This window comes from Mastacembelus armatus, chromosome 6 (genome assembly GCF_900324485.2).
Source record: "Mastacembelus armatus chromosome 6, fMasArm1.2, whole genome shotgun sequence".
NCBI lineage: Eukaryota > Metazoa > Chordata > Actinopteri > Synbranchiformes > Mastacembelidae > Mastacembelus > Mastacembelus armatus.
In genome coordinates this window covers 1687546-1708235 of record NC_046638.1, presented here as the reverse complement: position 1 = coordinate 1708235, position 20690 = coordinate 1687546, and the positions used below count along the sequence as shown (strand labels likewise).

Sequence of the window (20690 nt, the reverse complement as noted above, 5' to 3'; positions counted from 1 at the left end):
GACCTGGCAGGCACTACAGAGCACTTTACACCAAAACCACCCAGCGCAGAGACAGTTTGATCAACTCTTATCACAGAGTGGCAGAAATAACCACTGTGCATTAACGCATCTGTTACCTACCTCGTATGAGGTGTCACACCCCTGTTACAGTTACACTGCAGAGACAAGTGCACAAAGATGTCAACAACAAAACCTGTGAACTTAGAGTTTTTGTCATGAATTTGCACATTAATGCAGATGAATAAAGAAACTTTAATCCTAACATCCTAAACGATTTATGAAATCAAAAACAGCAGCTCGGGCCATGTCTGATTTCCATATTTGCTCGCCAGTAAACAAACACAGGCTGAGTTAGGTCCAGAGCTGATGCTGAGCCCTGCAGGTGCTTGATAGATCTGGACAGACGACAGAAAATAGTTTCCCACTTTGCAAATGTGGAAAAACATCTAAAAAATGATGTTGATCTTTTCCTGCATACAGCCTTAAACAGGCACAGTCCTGTCCCAGTCCTGTCCCAGTCCTGTCCCAGTCCTGTCCCAGTCCTGTCCCTGTCCTGTCCCAGTCCTGTCCCAGTCCTGTCCCAGTCCTGTCCCTGATGGACAGGTGGTATTTCAGACCCTGAATCAAAACCAACATCTGAACTCACGCATCAGTTTATTCCTGAGTGAGAACATAAAGTTTTATTTCTCTACAAAACAAAACACAACAACAGTAACTGTGACGGTTTAAATAAAATGCTGTTAAAAAGTGACAGTAAACGTGAAATAAAACCAAATGTTTCAGTGGAAAGTGTGAACGGTTCAGGTGCGGTCCGTCTGTCGGTGAGTTGATGTGTGTGACAGATCCACCTGAAACAACAAACGTCACACACATGAATCATTATAGCAGAGTTTACAAAATTAATCGCATTTCAAAACAAAAGTAGTTTTCCCACTAAGATTTAAATGGACTATTGTTCTGGAGCATGTGATGAGTCAGATTCACTCATATTAATTTCATCCAACTTTCAGATTTAATTGGATTATTTAATTTATCATTGGTGTGATATTTGTATATAAGTGTAAGGACGTTGCATTGACTTAGATTGATTCTCTGGAGACTCAGAGATTGATAATGTTAAATAAAAAATTATTATATTTGTTCCTTTTCCCTATTTATTCTTCACCGTACCACTGCCTTCCACCCAAACAGGTGGGATAGGCTCCAGCAGATCCCTGTGACCCTGGTTAGGACTAAGGGGGTATAGATGATGGATGGATGGATGGATGGACATATATAATTAAATTAGTTTAACCAAAGCCCAATGTCAGCTGCTCATCTGCTGTCTTCCCAGCAGCACTCCTTAATCAGTCCTATCAAACTATTTATAACCTGCCAGAGTTGGGGAATTTGTTGAGAAACACAGGTTAGTGCTCACACTGACCTGGACTTGTCTTCCAACCCCTAACGTGTCTCAGTTAGTGACAGACTCAGAAGAAGTCTCACCTTTTTTAAAGACCTGATGCTGCTCCCTCGAATCGCCGCCATAAGGGCGTCGCGGCTCGACCTCTGTGGGAGCGGCAGGTGGGACGGTTCATCTCGTCTCTTCTGCAGTGACGGCTTCAGGGCGTTCTTTAGGTCTTTGAGAATATCAGCGCTCTCCTTTTCAGTGGTGCCGTTCTTCAGCTTCTTTGACTTCGCTTTCCTCTGGTTCGACTGAGCTTTCGTGCAGTTCGAACCTTCGTGCTGTTTGACCGTTTCGGCGATCTTCCTCATCGGCAGGTCTAGAGATGGAGGAGCAGGATTTCTCTTCTGATTTTCAACAGTCTTAGAAGATTGTGCTGGTTTTTTGGGTGGCCTGTTTTCTGCAGATGAACTGGGAGCTTGTGCTGACCCCTCTGGAGGACTCTGTTCCTTCCTCTGTTGAAGCCTCCTCTGTCGCTCTTGGTCCTGGTTGCGGGTCAGGATGCTGGTCACCGTCATCCTCGGGCCGGGGAGGTCAAACTGGTAGCCAAGCTTGAGCAGAGTGGTGTTCTCCCTCAGCAACTGGACCATCTCCATCTCCACCTTGCCCCCACAGATGTGCCTCTGGTTGTGGAAGCGAAGCTCCACCAGCGTCTTGTTGTGCTTCAGCGCTGCCAGCAGAGCCAGGATCCCTTGACCAGACACAAAGTTGGACTCGATGTTTAGGTTTCTGATGGAACAGTTCTCACGGAGCATCTTAGAGATGGCGAAGGCGACCCGGTCATCAGCGTGAGTGTTCGCTAGACTGAAGACGTGCACGTGAGTGTTGGTGCACAAGGCCTGGGCAAAGCGAAGCAAGGTCTCCTGGGAGATGTCTTCAATGTTATTGAGGTTGACTTCATTCATGGTAGGATCGTCACGCAGAATCTGCTCCAGAGCTTTGTCAATGACTATTGGGTTCCCACTCAGTCTGTCGGAGGTCACGTTAAGGTCTTGGTCTGGGGTTTCAGTCCTCTTCAGCTCACTCCTGGAGCCTTTGGTTGGACCATTCTTCTGAGGACACTTGCTCCTGATTAGAGCCTCTTTTTTACTCTCATCTCTCTTTTCTCTCTCATCTACCTTCACATCATTTTTGCCAGAAACTCCTTGCGCTTTCTTTGCCTTGTTTGAAATCTTCTTCCTGTCATTGCCCAGAGTCTTGCTGGTGTTGCTGCTGGTCTCTGACACTCGTTGCCCCCTGCTCTTATCCGGCCAAACCTCCTGCTGATAATTACACAACAGAAAATTAGGTTGAACCCTGACATTTTCCAGCCTCTGGCTCTCAGTGAAGAAGCATCTCCAACTCAGACAGACAGTGATTAGAGCTGGCATTTCTCAGACAGGCTTTATTTTTAGACTCATTTCATTAAATTGGACACACGTGACACTTTCTGCATTATTCATTGTACCAGTGGGCTCAGGTCTGAACACGCGATCTACAACCACAGAGGACTCTGTGTGGCCGAATGTGAACACAGACCACTTTATATGGTAATTTGCACAAGAATACAGTGGCAGGAAAGAGGATGTTATCAGGGGTTAGACATTATACAACTGTTTCACCAGCTGACCAGGACTAACCAGAACCACCATGTTTCTATACATTTAGATAAACTGATTGTTCTTTTGTTTTCTATATAAATGGCCAACATGCCTGGTATTTAAGGATCAATACTGAAAACAAACAAACATGAAAGTTGGAAAAAGCACAAATTTTATAGTTTAAAAAATTCTTGAAGGAACCAAAAAGCAAAGATTTGAAAAAAGCCCCTGCTCTTAAATGTTCAGATGTTTTACCTCATGACAAAACAAGTTTCAAGTCTAACCATGTTGAATTTGACATCATCAGCAGGGATGTTGTGGATTTAGCCCCCACACCAACTAAAACAGGATTGTACTGTGTTATAGGACTGGCAGAGTCCTGACATCACCTGTCTGGGATTGGATTCCACCTTCCCATCCTCCAGCAGCTTCTTGTTCTCGTCCTCCCAGTATCTCAGCAGAGCGTCCCTATCGAAGGTCCCAGTTGGGGTTTTGGCGGTCTGGTCCTTCTGTCTCAGGCCAATAGGGACGTTGTCGTCGGGGTCGAGGTCAGTCAGCTCCCTCTCCAGCTCCTGGAGCTCCTCAGGGGACAGCATGGCCAGCAGCTCATCTTCGTCCACCTCCTCGTACTTCTTCAGCTCCCTGCAGTACCCAAAGGTACTCATGGTTCCCTGCTGGTTTCGGGACACTAGAAACTCTTAGATCTCTAACTTTGACTCTTCTTTAAGTGGTTTTGTCTAGCCTGCTTTTGTTCACTGACTTCACTGACTTGCTCTCCATCAGATTCCTAGAGACCAGGGATGCTGTGAGCAACTCAGTCCACGTTCATCTGCTGGTCCCAGCACCCACAGGGCCCTGACAGGAAGAAAGGGGTGGTCCGCCATGCCTCTGATAGTTCTGTCTTTTTTTAGGGTGTTGGGTGGGGGTCAGTGAGATAGGCTTACCGCAGGAATGTGAGCCCTCTGAGTGGCCTGTGCTGGAAGCTCGTCAGTGACTCAAAGTAAATGAAAAGAACAAAACCCTGGGGAGACACTGGAGATGAAGCTCTGCAGCGTTACACAACACGCCAGGACAGAAACAGCGTGGTTGTGGTGTTGTCGAGGAAACACTTGTTCTCCCAGGGTGCCATCATGTTCAGTGTGTTTGTGTTATGTCCCTGTTGTGGGGACCTGCTGTTGTCTGGTCTTTGTGCCTCAGCACAGACCAGTTTGTTGTGTGGTTGTCAAGACACCAATCGGAGCTCAGGGTCCGTCCATCTCTGAGACGGTTCCCCAAGCTGTGTGATGCTCCAAGTGCCGTAACAGCCCCCCCATTTAATCAACTGTGATTTTGACCTTTGACCTGGATTATTGCTGATTAGCATCATCGCTTAACTTTATCAAACAAACAAATCATCTATTTTCTATATCCTGTGTCCATCACATCTGAGATGCAGCAGGTTTGTGGCTGCTTTGGAATCATAGGAGCTGGGTCTTGTCATATCCTGTCCAGGTCACCTTTACATGCAGCGTAACGGGGGTTTAGAAAACAGATCCACCACAAATTGAGAAGAGTGTTATCTTTCTCTGACTCGATCGCTTCAGGTGTAACTTGCACCACTGTCCTCTGATCATCTTGAGCTATTTGATGTGTGTTTGTGGATTATTCCTGGTGCTGTCAGCATCTATTGATAAGAACATGTTCTCTTTTTACAGCGAACTGGATCTGAAGTATCTCAGTCTCTGTTGTTACTGTCTGTTTGCATGAACAACAGGCTGCAGAGAAAATCCAATAAAACAAGCAGGAGGAGTGAAATTTCACCTTGTATGAGCAGGTTTTGTTCTTTTGACCTCAATGACTCATAAGATTTGCTGACCCTTGTTCTGTAAAAGGACTTTTGTCTAGTGACACTGTTCAGAGCTCAGGTCCACAACGTGGCAGCTACGACGCCTGAAGCTCCTGCAGTGTGTTCTGTGTTCCTTGTGTTGTTCTCCTACACTCTCTGCTTTGTTTTAGCGCATTAGCACGCCTGCTAGTTCCAGCTGCTGTCAACAGTTCGGAGGTCGTTCACAACAACGTGACCTCTTTGTGTTATCAGGTTCTCGGGTGACCTGCCAGAATCTGGAGCCATGTTGTTGTTGTTGTCTCTGCAGGTCAGGAGGTTAAATTTAGTCGAGCAGCCAGAGGAGCCAGGTCACACCTCCAGACTGAAATATCTCCCCTGCTCTTGACTGGGTTGTTGTGAAATCTACTGAAAATATTTTAATAATGTCTTTTCCTCTAGCGCCACCTGTGGGTCGAAGTTAAATATTGTAAAATATTTAAATATTTCAGTAACTAAAACATGGACTGACACCAAATCTGTTACAGACATTAACAGTTCACAGATTATATGTTTAATAAACAATGGTATAAATACATTTACAGCTGTTAGAAATGTGACAGTAGAAACTCATTTCCCATAAGTGACATTTTTCACTTCCACACTAAAGCAGAGACGGGACTTTTTGTAGGTAATTAAATTAATTACTCTTCCTCCCTGTTTTCTCTTAGTCTCATCTAAAATTGATTTAGGTACAAAACCAACACTGATTATCATAATTAATTCAGTATAGTGTTAATTTCTAACCCATTTATTCCATCAATGCAACATTTATTTTTCTGTTTAACACTGATTTAATTTACTAATTAACTAAATGTTGCTTTTTACTTTCTTCTTTACAATCTCTGTTAAGCTCCTGTCAGTTAAATACTGCTGCTCTTTCACATTAAAAGTCTACCAGGAGCTTTTGGAAGACACTGGGAAGCTTTTATTGTGAAACATCTGTGCAGGAAGTGTTTAGTTTTACTGAAGCTCAAAAAACAAACAGCAAAGTTAAAGTGAGTGGAATGATGCTCTTAATTTGAAGAAAGATCCAGAGTAGCTCAATAACGTATATATGAAGGGAAAAAGTGGTTTAACTGACATTTAAGACTCATTAGATGCTGGTACCAGTAGTGGTACCAGTAGTCCTGCTGTCCTCAGTCCTCCCTGCAGATGACCTTGGCGTACAGGTCGTTGTCCTTGAACAGCAGGTAGTCCTTCAGCCTGTTGGGCAGCTGGGCAGACATCAGGCTGCAGCAGCTCAGGTGTTTCCTGATCACCACTCTGCTCAGGTGAGACAGAGAGCGGGGGTTACCTGGAGCACAGAGACCTGCGGTTTGTACCAGCGTGACTGGGCGTGCACATGTGCGACTGCAGCTGCTTTGCTGAGCGTGAACTCACGTGTGGTCCTGTGAATGTGAGGCCACTCTTTGTGTTTCTCCAGGATCTTTGTCAGTTTCCAGCAGAGACAAACCTGCCCGACGTAGTCGAGGAGGGTCGACACGACTCGGCCCGCCAGGTTCACCAGGCAGGAGACGCTGATGAAATCACAAAACTAGATGAGACAGACACAGATGTCACAGGTAGTCGTACTGTCACACACAGTTTTCATTCATTGTGACTTTGTGTTTCAGAAAGTTCAGGGAAAGTTTAACATTTTAATTCGACTCCTATAAAGATCTATGAATAACGAGGTTATCAGGATGTTATTCGTTATGATATAAAAGAATTATCCTGGAGCTGTTTGATACTTCAAGTATCACTTATGTTTTTGGTGACTATAAGTATTTGGACTGTGTATAATTGTACTGTCCTTTCATGCAGCATGAAAAGATGAACAACCTACTGCGACAGGTCATTTTTCATCATTTTACTATTATTTCTTAGACCAAAATATTCAGGCCACATCAAGAGAAGAATGAGAGGAGGATTTTTTTTTTTCTTTTAGCATTTGGTTTAGAAAAGAGTCAAAATATTTGAGTTAAACTTAGTTTGACATTTTCACTTTCTTTTTAAAGTACACAATCATTTGTGGCGCCAACGTTTTATTACACGTGGAGTCACACCTGCTTATCCAGTAAGATCCACTCCACATCAACCAGTGACCATAAGAATAAGACGTTTGTTTTGCCTTTTCTCCAACTATCTAAGCTACAACGGTTTGATATTTGACAGCTCACAGCAAGTTTTTCGTCCGGATGCTGAGAGTAATCAGACTCGTCCCAGTCGCCATCGTGGTGACAACAGAAACACTTCTGAGCGTCGTAGCCGTTGTTGAGCAGCAGCCTCATCATCACCTCGTCCTTCAGGCAGTACTGCAGCGCCGTGGGAAACACCGTGTCGCTCACCACTGTGAAGTAACAGTTCACGTCAGCTTTGGCCTCCAGCAGCAGCTTCACGATCTCATAGCGCCCGGACCGGACCGCCACCAGGAGACAGCACAGTGGGTCCAGGTCGGGTTTGGCGCCAAATTTGAGCAGTGTCTCCGTACATGACGCGTCCCCGTTGGAGACGGCGAAGTACAGCGGGCTCCTCCTCATGTCTCCGTAGTTCTTAGAGATGTGAGGGGATAACAGAGCATTGACCTCGAAGCCTTTGAGCAGCAGGAGCTCCAGGCAGTGAGCGTGGCCTCCATCAGCGGCCGAGTGGACCGGACTGTGGCCGGACAGACGCAGGGCCCGCCGAGTGGTGATTGGGATCAAAACCCTCAAAGCTCTGATGGAGAAAATAAATCAGTTTGTTCCAGGACTGCAAATCATCAGAAAGCAAAACAATGGAGGTCTAAACATGAAACCTGTGTGAGCAAGCAAATCAATCCCCAATGTATCAATAACAAAACGATTGGTTTGATCCATCAGACGTTATTTTGCTGCAATATTTTCATCTCTTTAGTTCAGAGAATTCACACGATTAACGTTTCTTTCTACTGGAAACATGTTTTAAAGGAGCCTCAGGACACGTCTCTGACTGGCTGTTCAGACTTGGACCCCCCCAGGAGCAGAGACCTGAAGATGGAGGTTCAGACACTAAGTTTTGGTCCAAATCCATATCCGGCTATTTTTTAAAACTCAATCTACAACACAATAAAGTGCAGAAAACTTTCTGGTACCTGTAGTTCTCCCCCTTCCATATAGTCCAGAAGGTGCTTTTGTAAGTAAGACGTGTCTGTCAGAACAGATATCAGTGATCCTGGTTGTTCTGTATCACACCATGAGTGAATAAAATGAATTTCCTAACAGGCCTCGTTGAGTTAACACGGTGGTGGTGTGACGTCGACCACTCACAGGTAGTGTCCTTCGTACGCCGCTCGGTGGATGGGCAGCTGGGAGCTCAGGTTGGGGATGTTGGGATTCGCTCCGTGCTGCAGCAGGAGGTCGATGCAGTCTGGATTCCCTGAACCTGCAGCGTCGTACAGGACGGTGTCGCCGTTTGGAGCCTGAGCATTTACGTCGGCACCTTGACGGAAAAGCAGAAACATTTACTTTGGAGCAGATGAACAAAATAACAAGATCAGGGTGTGCAGCTTCTTTTTGTAATCTGTCTTCAGCAGTACTCCTTAGGACTCACTGTGACGACCTGTGGACTAAATGCAACTGTTGTCCTGCCTGGTAAACATCTTGAGTTAGTTAGTACAGGATAATATTGTACAGTGATACTGGACGTTTGCATCCAGATTAATCAGACACAGTGGATGTTTTATTATGTAAGTTTAATAATTGATTTAAATATGAATGGAGAAATGTCTGAGTTGCTGAAAGGCTTCAGAGGTTTTCTTTAGAGTCTGAGAGAAATGACTCAGACCAGCATTTAGAAACCATTAAGGACCCCAGGCCTGTAATCCCCAGATAATGGCAGATTTAAGACCTGATCACCAGAAATGTCCTCATGTTGAAGCATAATTGCAGGATGATAGACACAATATTCATGTGATCTTGAATATGAACCAACAGGGGACCCCTTTTAAAATGCACAGGTGCTATTAACAGAAAAATACAGATTAGTGCTGAACACTGAGTGATTTGAAAGGAGGCTCCCTGAGGACAGAAACGAGACCGTGTGGCGGTGGTTCACCGTTTTTAATGAGGAGCTCCAGGACGTCAGGGTGGCTGTATTCTGCAGCGATGCCCAGTGGAGTCACTCCATGCTGGTCTGGCTCTAACACCTGGCCTCCGTTCTGCAGCAGGAGCTCCAAGATGTGGGCACAGCCAACCCTGGAGGCCTCGTGCACGGCCGTCCACTTCTTCAGGCACACCTGGTCCCCCCGAGCTCCTCCGGCTATCAAACAGGACACCATCTGATGAGATCCGGCTCTGACTGCTGCTGGGACGACATGAGAGGAGACAAAACTCCACATGTTGTTCCACATCTGCTGAGAACATCCAAAGTCTGTTCACTGACCTAAAAGCAGAGGAGACTCATTTCTGCCGTTGGGTGTGTGAGGAGAAGCTCCGTGGTCCAGCAGCATCTTCACATTCTCCACCAAACCAGCTTTCACTGCTAAAGTCAGGAAGGTCTCGCCCTCTGCTGTCGTCTCCTCCAGGGTCAGACTGAAAGATGCTGCAACACACCAGAAAAGCCCAGGCCTGATTCCTCAGCACTCCTGCACCAGCACATACTGACACAGCCTGACGGACAAGCTGGACAGAACAATCACATGCAGACAATAACAGACTGTAAAATACACAGAAAAGAGTTCAGAGGTCGTGTTAACTGTTACAATGCTCTCGGCTGCAGTGTGACCTGTGGGGTTAACACACTCGCCAGGTTTTTGCTTTATCCTTCGACTGGGTGCAAATAAAAGTAAAATCCAAAGAATAAAATAAGGAGTGAAGAGGTGATTAATCGCGATGCTTTTTAAGGTGTTTTTATGACAATGTTATTTTTCTTATCGACTTCTAACGTTATTAACAACATTCAGGAACAAAAACACAGTAAATCTCATTGTGGTGCCGACGATGTCATCGTCACACATCACTCTCTTCCCCTCTGACTATCGTGTAAAATCAAGTTTGGACCCTTTACCCACCGTACAGCACCATCTCCAGGACCGGGACCAGAGGTTGGACCGCCGCCCTGTGCAGAGGATACCAACCGTGCTCATCCACCTGACTGAAGGCTGCTGGGAAATCACAGAGCTCCTGCAGCATCAGGATGTCACCTGCAGAGAGACTCTGTCAGTGAACTCTTTTTGTTTAAACCTTGATGTATTTATTTCTTTGCAGGTGTAAGACGCAGTCACCTCCATGGATGGAGTCCACAAGCTTCAGAGCTTCACTCCTAAACGTACAAACGAGAAGATGAAGGTAAAGTTTAGAAGAAGGTGACAAGCCCAACTGAGATACCGATGGTGACGTGGGTTCATGTTGTACCTCCCTGGTCCCACCAGCTGTCCTCTCTGACACGACTCCTCAATGATCACCTGAACATCACCGTCCAGAAGTTCTTCTTCATCCACGTTGTCAGCTACGTCCATCTTTCGGACATTCGCAGGTAAAGTCACTCAAAGCTTCCCCTGCACACGACTTCAGCTCCTCCACAAGCCTGAAGATGAGTTCCTGCTAAAATTTCATACTCTTCACACTCAAACTAAAACTCCTCCTGCTTACAGGTTTTTAAATGGTCAGACACAAGTTTGTTTCTTCACCAGAGATAAAAGTTCTTCTTAATCAGCTTTGCCTCTGCAACCAGGAGTACAGTAACTACATGGATCACATCATTGCAATGTGGTAAAAATGAAATATTTCACTCTGGAACATAAGGAAGTATCAAGTAGTAGTAGTGGAAATAAGTAAAGTACCTCAAGTTGTACTAAAGTAAATGTACTTAGTTACTTTCCACCACTGACATTTAGTGAACTGAGACATGAAGCTTTGATAACAGACGCAGTCGTCTGACACTAAATTTCGTTTTGTTTGGCAGTGACCTGTGTTGTCCTTCCTGAGCGCTTCATTTTTGGTGTCATCAGCTCTATTTTCACTTTGACCCCTGAGCACTTATAACACTAGAACCTCCAGGTTTACACGTGGATTTCTCATCAGTCTTTGTAGGAGAACCTGGAAAATACACCTGAAACACAGTAAAACCCAAATTCTGCAATTCTCACCTGGTAAACGTGTCAGTGTTGAAGTCAGAGCACGAAGCAGCAGCACCACAGTGTTTGTGTCATGGCTGACCCCCCCAACACACACACAGAGTCCACCATGCTATTTATAGGTGTCACCTGTTTGAGTTTATTTAACACGAACTCTCCACAGCACCTAACGGGTGTAACGTCTCTGTGCATGTTTTCCACAGCTAATGACGAGCAGTAATGAGTCGGCCTGCTGTATCAATATTTATTTTGGCGTCACACAAAACACTTGTTCACTCATTAGCTACAAAAGAGATGAGTCCAAACACTGTCAGACAACTAATTAACAAAATAATAATAATTTACAGCTCCGACCTCTCAACTCTGTGCTGTTCATTATTATGACAACTGTCAAATTGTGACTTTACTGTTGGCTTAAATTTCACACTTCAGTCTGAAGTACTGCAGGTAATATTACAGCTCTGCAAAGTCCTAAATGATGCACTTGAATTCTCAAGCATCAGAAATATTTTAAGGCATCGGATGAAGCAGAATTAATAATCAAGAAGGTGATCGGCTCTGAGACTAGAAAACCAAAGATAAATGATTAATCTGTATTTTTCTGTGTCAACAAATCCCATGACAGTGCCAAAAAGTGTTAGTTTGTCGAAGTGTTTCTGGCTTTCCTGAAAACTTGTTGAGAAATAAATAGTTTCCCTTATTAAAAGTCTCAGCAAAACAATCACTGTAGACTGTCTCACAGTCTGTCAGAGTTCTTGCAGTGATATAAAAAGTAAATAAAAAAAAAAAAAGATAACATCAATGTTGATCACAACCAGAGATTACAAACACTAAAAATAGCTACATGCTTCCAGGAGAAGCAGGATTTTTGCAGGAGTCCCACACATGTTCACATGATGCGTTCAGGGTCCTGACTGTAGAGGTCGAGCTCCTGGTACAGTATGAAGCTTTTCAGTCTCGGAGGGAAAACATGCGAGTTCATGATTTCAGGGTTTTTGAGTCTCTTCAGGGTCAGACGCCTCCTAATCTTCAGTCTGCAGAGGTGCCTGAGGGACCGAGGACTGCCTGGAGAGCAAGGTTCAGGACATCGTTTCAGCTTATGAATTAGACTGTTGTAAAATAGGCAAGTGAGTAGATTAAACAGAAGGATAGAGAGGGGAAAGTAACATTTAGATGGCTGACAGTGCTGCTAGTGTCCCCTACAGCCTGCTCTGTTCATTATAGCCACAGTAAGTAAGGTTTTGGACACATACTGATGGTCTGTGCTTTATCTTAAACATAAAGTTTGTCCTAGGAGTGGTGCTGGAGAAAAACTCCTGGGGTCATTGTGTTGGCGAATAAGTCAACAAGTCGTAAAACCTTTAGGTAATAGCACCCAGGGAGCACTGAGACAATATTTCTTAAAATCTTTGTAATAGTGATGAGCTTAGAGGAAACTAACAGGACTAAACCTCCATGTGCAGCAACTTCAGAGCAGGTCGCAGCTCATTGTTTATCAGCAAACAGCAAACAAACACAGTTAGAGACCAGCTGGTGAGCATAGTGGAGCATTCTAACCCTAACCCTAACGCAGCTACAGAGCCAGAGGTGGTGGAGACCAAACCCAGAGCTCAAACTGAGCAAACACTGGACTGAGACTCAGCAGGTGGACTCAGACACTGGTCCATGTGGATGATACTGCTGCTCTAATTGCTGGATGTGTAAATAAGACACTGTTTGCTAACAAGTTCAATATATCAACCTGAAAGGTGCTTATGTGTTATTGCTGTTTGGTTTTGTTTCCCCCAAGTGGCCAAAATTATTTATTATTGTAGGACAGACACATAGTGACATTGTCTGTGTTACTTCCTTTACTGCAGTATTAGTAGTGTGAAATGTGAAAATACTACCACTACAAGTTGTGAGCTACTGTGACCAAGCATCCGGCATTCAGACCCCACATATGTACAAGTGTCTAAGTATTGTCAGCAGAATGTACTTAAAGTATCAAAGGTAAAAGTCCTCATACTACAGACGATGTGTCTGTCAACACATTTGATTGTGACACATCCTGGCTCATAATCAATTCAGTTCTAATGATTAATGCTTAAATATGTGTTGGATCCTGTGTGAGGTGGTTTTATCCTATCATGCTGAAACCTAGAAACTCACTGAGGATTTCACGTATTTCAGGCCACTCTTTCTGTTTCTCCAGGATGAGTCTGAGCTTCGAGCAGATGTGGACGTGGTTGACGTAGTCCAGCAAAGTCCGGATCACACTCCCCGCCAGATGCATGAGGCAGCAGAGACACATGAACTCACAGAACTAGAAAAGGGGGATTGCATACAGAAAGTTAGCATTTTTTTCTTTATCTTTGTGTATATTAACTTTCTGTAAACCTGCCTACCCTGAAATTCCTCTTATTTTCATTGGACCTGACTGGCCCCCACTAAAGATGTTCTGCAGACCCCACAGTTTGTCTCTGATCTTTTATAATCAGTTATTTTGTGAAAATATCTTTTATGATGGTGCATGCTGTTTTCCAGTATTTGTGCTAACTTAACTAAGCCACTGATCTTTAACAGAGAGATATCGGTGATAAATATAGTAACACGTTTGCCAAAATGTCAAACTGTTCTTTTAACTCACTGGGATTTTGCCATCCACGTCTTCCTTAGCATCACAGCCGTTGTCATGGTGACAGAGGAAGCATCTCTCCACCTTGTAGCCATTGTTGAGCAGCAGCCTCATCATCACCTCGTCCTTCAGGCAGTACTGCAGCGCCGTGGGAAACACCGTGTCGCTCACCACGGTGAAGTAACAGTTCACGTCAGCTTTGGCCTCCAGCAGCAGCTTCACGATCTCATAGCGCCCGGACCGGACCGCCACCAGGAGACAGCACAGTGGGTCCAGGTCTGTCTTTGCTCCAGCTGCCAGCAGGATTTTGGTGCATTCCACGTCTCCATTGGAGACGGCGAAGTACAAAGCGCTTCTCCTCATGTCCCGGTAGTTTTCAGAGTTTCTGGTGTTCATGCGGTAGTTGACGTCGAAACCACAGGCCAGCAGGAGCCGTAGACAACGGCTCTGGCCTCCCTCTGCTGCAGAGTGGACTGGGCTCTGACCTGCTTCTTTAATGGCCTTCTTTGTGGTCAGAGGTATCAGCATCTTGAGGGCACTGCATCGAACAAAAACAAAGGTCGTTTAGACCAAAAAAGTTCATGTCACCACCATCTTCATGGTGAATTCAACTGACTTCAGTGGAACTGGAACAATCTGCAAATTTGGTCACAAAGGCAAAATACGTGACTGAAAATTCAGCTTTGGTGAACTCTGACCTTTGGGGGGAACAGAGAGCTGAAGAGTCCAAAAATGGAGGATGCTGTTCTAACCTATTAAACTGTCACTCTTCAGTTTTATTGAACCAGACTTTAAACTGCTCCATAACAGAGACAAAGTCATGAGACAGGAGCATAAACGCATCTTTTTAATAAACCATGCAAACATTGTTGGGGGCTGAGCCAACAGGCTTCCTAACTGGAAATGAGTAGTGAAAATATTTAATGCCTGCCTCAAGATTATTTGTTTTGACTGAATAAGTTCAAAAGCCACAGTTACCCAGGTTGGTAGAAGAAACAGACTGAACAAACAAAAAAGCAAAAATCATGAATCTGGATTTGGAGAGGGAGATTATTTCTCCTCTTTATAAACCCTTAAATAAAACAGTGTATAATGCTGAAAGGAAAATACAGTAAATGAACTCAAAGAAGCTCATACACTGTAGCTAGCTGGTGTATTAGCTGGTATCTCCCCAGCTGCAGCATTTCAAAGTGAGCCTAATACCAAAAAGCATCTTCTGCTGCCTGCTTCATGGGAGTGTATTGGGGTGGGTGTATTTCACTGTGCCATTTTGTGCCTGGTGTCCCCCACAGATCACAGTGGTAATTACAGTCCACAGTGTGGCAGAAGGAGCTCACTCATAGTGCCCGGCGTGCGCTGCCTTGTGGATGGGCAGGTGTCCGGTGATGCTGGGCAGGTTCGGGTTGGCTCCATTGTCCAGCAGCAGCTGAATGCAGGCAGTGTTTCCTGATCCGGCTGCATCCAGCAGGACACTCTCCCCATTACAGGCCTGAGAGTTCACTTGACTACCTGAGCAAAGAGGGAAGAAATTGGGAATTTCACAAACAAAAACAGTTGCCAATCAACTTCACAACTTTCAGATTATTGTGCATCATCAAACGCACAATAATCTGTATGAACAATTCCAGCCTGCTTTCTGCCCCTTCCTTAGTACAGAAACTGCACTAATAAAAATCACAAATGACCTCCTCCTTTAAGTCCTGTCTCTCAGGCCGCACTTCTTCATTTTCAGTCTTTCAGTTCCCAGCCATCCCCCATCACTACTGGTGTGCCCCAGGGCTCTGTCCTGGGGGCCCTTCTCTTTATCATCTACCCCGTTCCCATTGGCAATATCTTCCTTAAATTTAACATTAATTTCCACTGTTACGCAGATGACACCCAGCTCAATCTCTACAGCAAACCTAACTTCACCCTCCCACCTTCCTCCCTCACTGACTGCCTTATGGAACTTAAATCCTGGTTCTCCTCCAACTTTCTCAAGTTAAACAGTGATAAAACTGCACTTCTACTTGTACGTGCAAAACCAACTTTAGCCAGAGCTAACAGTTTTTCTTTAACAATCAACAACTCCTCTGTTTCCCCCTCCCCTCAGGTTAAGAGTGTGGGTGTCATCCTTCTTTTCAAAACCATATTAATAACCTCACCTGGTCTGCATATTTGCATCTGCGCAATAGCAATCACCTCCTCATCTCATTTTAACCCATTTTGCCTCATTGTCCATTTTTTATATTGTCCTCTTGTTTATCCTGTCTATTTTATTATTCTTTGTTTTAATGAATTGTGTGGTGACCTTGAGTGCTGAGAAAGGCACCTACAAATAAAAGGTATTATTAGAGGCGAGGTTAGATAAACAAATCGCTCACATTGTCAGAACTAATCAAATGTTTTGGTGCAAAAATTCTTGTAAATTGTTTTATAGTTTGCTACAGTATATTTTCTTTTCCTTCCTCTTGCATTGAGTCAACTGTCACTGACCACAATGCAGCAGAATCTCAGTGATGTGGAAGTGTCCCTGCTCTGCAGCCACAGCGAGCGGCGTCACTCCCGTCACGTCCTTTTGGTTTACGCAGCCTCCGTTCCTCAGCAGCAGCATCATGATATCTGCGTTGCCGACCCGGGCCGCCTCATGTATGGCCGTCCACTTCTTCCTGCACACCTGCTCCACCCAGGCACCGTGAGACACCAGTGTATACGTCATCTCCAAAGAGCCCGCCCTCACCGCTGTAAGGTCAGAGGTCAGTGTGTTTCCGTCAGTAAGGTTGTGGTAGTGATATGTACCTTTCACATCGCTGAGAACTGATTTTTCTGACATACAACATACATATAACAAAAGGATTTTCTTCTTTTAAAGCTGCACTCTGAATGTTTTTATTTAATATACGGGGGATATTCACCAGCTAATTTTATGGCGCTAAGCAGTGAAGTTGCATGTGTTCCTGTTTAAACTGCACTTTCAATGTGAAATTCCTGAGCTGAATTGATCTCATTATAACTTCACAGATTTACTCCACCCATGGTGAAGATGAATAACAAAGAAGTCCCTGCATTTTTCATCTATTGTATATTGTTGTGTGTCACTGTCTGCTCTCCAGTTATTACCCAGCAGCAGCGGTGACTCGTTCTTGCTGTTGGTGCTCTGAGGCGAGGCTCCGTGCTCCAGCAGGCTCTTTACGTGTTGCACCAGTCCGGCTTTGACAGCCAGGGTGAGGGCCGTCTCTCCTCCCGCGGCCGTCCTCTCCTCCAGGCTGAGTCCCTGAGCTGCCACTAACACAAACAACACACAGAGGAGGTCAGTGTGTACATTCCTGGAGTTTATATCTGGCAGCTGAACTAACCAGGGCAGGTGAGCCGATAAGCCGGGGACACATCACGCTGGCCGACCTCCAGGCTGAATGAATGTGGAGACATCACAGGTTATTTTAGACCGACAGGACTGTTGACATCAGCTGATTTCAGCAGGAAGGCAGCATCATTTCTCAGTGAAGTACTCTGTGATTAACATTACAGCAGACAGACAATATTTCAACGGCGCCATCGGTCCTGTCGTCTTTCCTGCATTCAACCTGATGTGACCTGATATTTCATCTTTACTTGTCATCTTTATTTATTTACTGATGTCACCTGCACTGGCCAAAGGCAGGATGAGGTTATGTTGCTGTGCCACTTGGAGCCAAGCAGCAGAGCTGCATAATCTACATTTACTGTAACATACAAGTATTAGTATTTCCACTTTATGACACTTTATACTTTTAACCCACTCCAGAGTTTTTACTGCACTACATCTGCATGACAGCTCGTTTTAGTTTACATCCCCTTTACAAACCTCAAACAAATGAGATCTTGTAGAACATGAAGCACTGCTGCAGTTATCCAGAGTTTATAAAGTACTTCAAATTGCTCCAGTATTAAACAAATTAATTAAAATCTGCCCTCATGCTAAGCCACTGTACCTACATGTCAGGACAGTCTCCAGAACCTCCAGGACTGGTTGGGATGCGGCTCGGTGGAGGGGAAGCCAGCCTCGACTGTCCGACTCCCTGAAGGCGAAGGTGTGCCGCAGCATCTCCCTGAGCACCGAGACCTCACCTGGTTACCATGGCAACAGGACAACACCCGAGGGTTTTAGGGTAGACAAGAGGAAAGGAACATTCAGGCCTCACTGGACCTGAGACAGTGTTAGACAGTTTTCTGTACATTCTTCCTTTTTGTGCAAATATTTCCTTTTCCACCTTTCACTTCTCTTATGTCTCTCCCTGTTCGTCTGCCTCTCTCTGTGGGTCTAACGCCAGCTGATTCCTGGCAATCCTCACCTGGAGCCTGCAGACCGTGTGACTTTGGCTGCCAGCTTCAGACAGGAGGTAACAGACTAAACACAAAGACAACAATGGTGCAGCTATTTGCAGTGTGATGTCCAGCCTACCTTGCTCAATGGCAGCCAGGACTCTCAGGTTTTCATCCGTCGCCGCTGCTAAACTAACAGTCAGGAGCAGAGGACAGTCACCTCGAGGTTCATACATGTGGTTTTCTGGAGAAAGGTGAAGTTTGCATTTGGTTTCCATACCTGGCTGCAGATTTCAGAAAAGCATCCTGACACGAGTCTTGAATACTAAGCTGGATTATATAGTCACTGAGCTCCTCTTCACCAGATTCTTCATGAGTGTTCATCCCTGCAGGGAGGAGACACATGATTCCAGCTGATAAACAGCTTTATAATGACTGTGTTTCCAGAATTAACTCATTCATCCAGAACTGAAAAGACCAAATTGGTGGTTATAGACTTGGACTATATTAACAATAAATTAGTTCTATCTAAATTTGAATGTAACATGATTCCAAGAGGTTTCCTGCAGGTGCAGTCAGCTGTATACTTAGACGCTTAGAGAACATGCAGACAGGTTCGTTTATTACAATTATTTGCTGTTATCTAGAGAGCCAGAGCTCAGCAGGTCAACTCAACATAAAAATATGTGAAATTTGTTTACACGCACAGTTCAACCTGTAGGAAATCTACAATTGTAAAGGAACTATGGATATTTTTACTTAGAGACACCTTGTTTCAATTGACATTTTTCCTATAATGAGTATACCAGATTTTATAGTTTTTTGATTTTGAACTTGCAGATAGCATTACCTAGTAAAATGAAATCGATCTCTGACAATCGTAACTTACACTATAAAAAAGATGACAACAAAACCATTAGGTTGCAGACCTTCAGGTGTTCCTGTTGTTGTGTCCATGCCCTTTGTAGACAGTAAAAATCCCTGATTCTCTTCATCTCACCACCAAAAAGTGTCCAGCCATAAATCTGCCTTTTAAAATCAAATATCTCTATTTTGTGCACTCTCACCTGTGAGGTTTGTTTGCAGCTCACACTGATGGGTCCAACTCCTCTGACAGCACAGTGTTTTTATCTTTAGGTGTGACTGCAGTCAAATGCCTGTTCGACACCTGGTCTTAAATATAGCCGGGTCATATGTGCTATTGTGCGAGCTAAGCCAGGTCTTTGGCCCATTCAGGATCCCACAATCCTCCGGGGCTTAGGCTGTGGACTCATGCAACCTACAAGTTCACTGCTTATTGTTTTGTGGAAAGCAAAAATCAATTGGGTCTATTTTTAACTCCACTGCTTTGTCTAAGAAATATGAGATGATGGATGTCTCGTAAATTGTTGGCTGACTTCAAGTGGGAGCTGCAGGAAAAATGAGCCAGGCGACAGCAGAAGCCTGTGCCGTCTCTGCAATCCCTACTTTAAATCTTCTTTTATGAGGAAAGAGTTTTGTAATTGTTTCCTGCTGTGATTTTAATGTTCTGCTTTTATTTTCTGCTGTTTGTGACTGTGGTTTATTGACTTTTGATGGCTTCCATCCATTTGATTTAAGTTGTTTTGCTTTCTGTCTGTTTTCCCCCCAATTTTATTACTTCTTTATTTTTTCAGCAAAGTACCTTTTTATTTTGATGTTTTAAAAGCCTTGGAAAACCTTGTTGAAATAGCCAATCACTCCTTTTTTAAACTCATTATTAACTATTTCCACAAATAGCCGCCACAGGATGACTACAACAAACCAAAAAACAGTGCAAATTACAGAACAAATTGGACAAGTCTGTGCAGAAATAAAAACTCACACGCAAACATACAAATAAAATACATAACAATTACAAAGAAGGTGATGCAACACATTCTTATATAACTGTTCCTTATTAATCTAAATAAAAATGAGACCAAGCTTCATATGTATTTCATTGATTAGTCCTTGTTAACAGACTGATTTGAAGCCATCTCTGAATGTCATAGTTTCTGACTCTTATACTGGTGAAACAACTAGAGCCTGAGAGGGCAAGCATAAACAAAAACATCATACAGGTGGCACAACAGAATAATGGTCAGCACTGACACCTAACAGCACTATAGGCTGCTGATTTGTCCCCATCACTCACCCACTGCATGCTGGGATTGGCTGCAGGCCACTATGACCAATGAATAAGCCGTAGATAATGCGTGGATGGAAGGATGTGTGTAGAGGGAGCCATGTCCTGTAATAAACACAGTCAGGACGACTCTGGCAGCAACTAATATAATCACTCTGATGCTTTGGATTAAATCTTTCCAAAATAAGAGTGTGTAATATGGGGTTGCAAACAAACAATGAGATACTGAATGTGTTCAGTAATAATATGATAATATAACGTAAGGAAAATCATGTTTAAGGAAATTGCATATAAATTGAACACAGAGAATATTAAAATCAGTCTCTTAGCATAACAGTTGCAGAAAGCTGATTATTAATTATCACTAAATTTTGCAGATCCGCTCAGCTCTGCAGTTTTGTTTTTTTGTTTGTTTTTGTGCCTGTTTTAGCTAATTTTTTTTACTGATTTGGTTCAGTCTCACTGCTCTTATCAGCAGGCTGCTGATTAACCCACTGAACACCACATCTCCAGCCCCAAAGAGCAGAAACACACAGAGGCTGGTGGTGAACATAAAATAAGATGAGATAAAATAAGTATTGGACTTTCATTTGTCAGGTGGACAGGACTCTGATAGGATGATCATGTTACTTTTCATCAGCTGTGTAGGCCCCATAAATAGGCAACCTTTGGTAATATAAACTTTAAT

The 20690-nt window shown here is 44.1% G+C and overlaps 3 protein-coding genes across 12 annotated transcripts; all 3 read right to left on the bottom strand.

Moving 5' to 3' along the window:
* Positions 1-800: 800 nt before the first annotated feature.
* Positions 801-3689, bottom strand: lmod2a (leiomodin 2 (cardiac) a). Its single transcript, XM_026311117.1, has 3 exons — positions 3371-3689; positions 1486-2669; positions 801-848 (listed from the first exon to the last, which is right to left on the bottom strand). The coding sequence occupies exons 1-3, from the start codon at positions 3687-3689 to the stop codon at positions 801-803; spliced, it is 1551 nt and encodes a 516-aa protein (XP_026166902.1).
* A 1687-nt stretch (positions 3690-5376) lies between these two features.
* asb15a (ankyrin repeat and SOCS box containing 15a) lies at positions 5377-11046 on the bottom strand. Of its 7 annotated transcripts, none has more exons than XM_026311609.2 (10): positions 10971-11046; positions 10237-10425; positions 10107-10144; positions 9894-10025; positions 9266-9424; positions 8939-9184; positions 8152-8323; positions 7048-7582; positions 6269-6422; positions 5377-6182 (listed from the first exon to the last, which is right to left on the bottom strand). In XM_026311609.2, exons 2-10 carry the CDS (start codon positions 10338-10340, stop codon positions 6025-6027), a joined length of 1698 nt encoding a protein of 565 aa, XP_026167394.1. In that variant the 5' UTR covers positions 10341-10425; positions 10971-11046; the 3' UTR covers positions 5377-6024. The 7 variants fall into 7 exon arrangements, with proteins under 7 accessions (XP_026167394.1, XP_026167397.1, XP_026167395.1 ...); XM_026311612.2 differs by having other exon boundaries at positions 5377-6151; positions 6269-6405; XM_026311610.2 differs by having other exon boundaries at positions 10237-10422; positions 10971-11038.
* Positions 11047-11313: 267 nt separating this feature from the next.
* On the bottom strand, positions 11314-18988 carry LOC113133081 (ankyrin repeat and SOCS box protein 15-like). Of its 4 annotated transcripts, XM_026311629.1 has the most exons (11): positions 18924-18941; positions 18746-18816; positions 18137-18242; positions 17996-18048; positions 17530-17661; positions 16675-16839; positions 16051-16296; positions 14913-15084; positions 13588-14113; positions 13110-13263; positions 11314-12023 (listed from the first exon to the last, which is right to left on the bottom strand). In XM_026311629.1, the coding sequence occupies exons 3-11, from the start codon at positions 18238-18240 to the stop codon at positions 11848-11850; spliced, it is 1728 nt and encodes a 575-aa protein (XP_026167414.1). In that variant the 5' UTR covers positions 18241-18242; positions 18746-18816; positions 18924-18941; the 3' UTR covers positions 11314-11847. The 4 variants fall into 4 exon arrangements, with proteins under 4 accessions (XP_026167414.1, XP_026167412.1, XP_026167413.1 ...); XM_026311627.1 differs by having other exon boundaries at positions 18786-18988; XM_026311628.1 differs by lacking the exon at positions 18746-18816 and having other exon boundaries at positions 18924-18988.
* Positions 18989-20690: the final 1702 nt, after the last annotated feature.